This window comes from Dasypus novemcinctus, chromosome 17 (genome assembly GCF_030445035.2).
Source record: "Dasypus novemcinctus isolate mDasNov1 chromosome 17, mDasNov1.1.hap2, whole genome shotgun sequence".
Classification (NCBI taxonomy): domain Eukaryota; kingdom Metazoa; phylum Chordata; class Mammalia; order Cingulata; family Dasypodidae; genus Dasypus; species Dasypus novemcinctus.
This window is the reverse complement of record NC_080689.1, coordinates 87,799,036-87,800,383: the sequence shown is the minus strand read 5'-3', so window position 1 is coordinate 87,800,383 and position 1,348 is coordinate 87,799,036. Positions and strand designations below refer to the sequence as shown.

The 1,348-nt window shown below is 41.5% G+C and overlaps 1 gene segment (V, D, J or C); it reads right to left on the bottom strand.

Moving 5' to 3' along the window:
• Positions 1–447: 447 nt before the first annotated feature.
• LOC101432891 (immunoglobulin kappa variable 3-20-like) lies at positions 448–1,060 on the bottom strand. The segment is given in 2 exon segments: positions 448–791; positions 973–1,060. Coding segments are annotated over 2 exon segments (393 nt in total).
• Positions 1,061–1,348: the final 288 nt, after the last annotated feature.

Here is a 1,348-nt window from a genome sequence, read left to right as displayed (position 1 = left end):
GTAGAGTAGCAAATCAGATCATCTTTTGTGACAATGAAAAGAAAGGCATGGATGGCAAAGGGTCCAGTGAAGGAAAAGAGTAAGGGAGGTAAATGACCTTCCATAGGGGAAGCTTTGAATAGGAAGGATCAAGGATTTAATCTTGGGAAGGACCAGAGTTGGAGGATGATGGGGGAGAACGAAGAATATGAAAGGAAAAGGAAAGGAGATGATAAATTTTTAAACATTAAGGAGATACAATGAATAGAGAAGCAATCCATCAGGCTGTAAAGTTTAAAAGACCCTAGCCTAGAGGGTCAACTCACCCTGTCACTTAATCTGGCTAAGAGAAAAAAGATTTCTATGGTACAATCCCCTAAAGGATGTGGTTTATCAGACAGATGAGGGATGCAAACATATTCAAGTCTATTTGAAGAGGAAACAGCTGGTGCTGCAAGACTCACTGCCCTATAGCCCTGGGGAGGAGGTTTGTGTTCGAGGCTGAAGCACTGTGGGAGGAGAGTTGTAATCCTGCTGACAGTAATAATCTCCCAGATCTTCAGGCTGGAATTTGTTGATAGTGAGAGTGAAATCTGTCCCAGACCCACTGCCACTGAATTGATCAGGGACCCCAGATGCCCTGTTGGATGCATAATAGATGAGCAGTTTAGGAGCCTGTCCTGGTTTCTGGTGGTACCAATGTAAGCTGCTGGAAACACTCTGGCTGGACTTGCACTTGAGGGTGATGGTCTCTCCTGCAGATGCAGCCACAGAGCCTGGAGACTGGGTCACCACGATGTCCCCACTGGCACCTGCAACCAGAAAAGAACATGGATCATACATTAAATCATGAATGTATAAAATATGTATCTAAAACTAAGTTTTCTTATTTATCATATATATTCAGATCTGCTTTAGATGAAATGATTTTCTCACTCTGCATATTAAAACCATTCTCCAAATATAAAGATAATAATCTTCTAAACCTCTTACCTGAGGCCCAGAGTACCAGCAGGATGAGCAGTTGGGAATGTGACATCATCTTGCTCACCTATCTGATGTACTCAGTGCCCATTTCGAGGGAAACTGCATTAATAGAGCTCTGAGCAGACAACCAAGTCCCCAAGGAGCATATGCAAATCAATAGAGAGTATATAGGCAAATGTACCTGTGCAGTGAGTTGTGAAGATAAATAATGGAAAGAGATAAAAATATCATGACCCCAGGAAATGTAACTACACTCCTGCAAACGGCAAGAAATCAGCTTAACACCACAACTTTATACAATATTCAGCACAATTTGGAAAATGGGATATTTTATCAGCAATTGTACTCTTTCAAATCAACTGCACCCATCTTGAAAACAAAA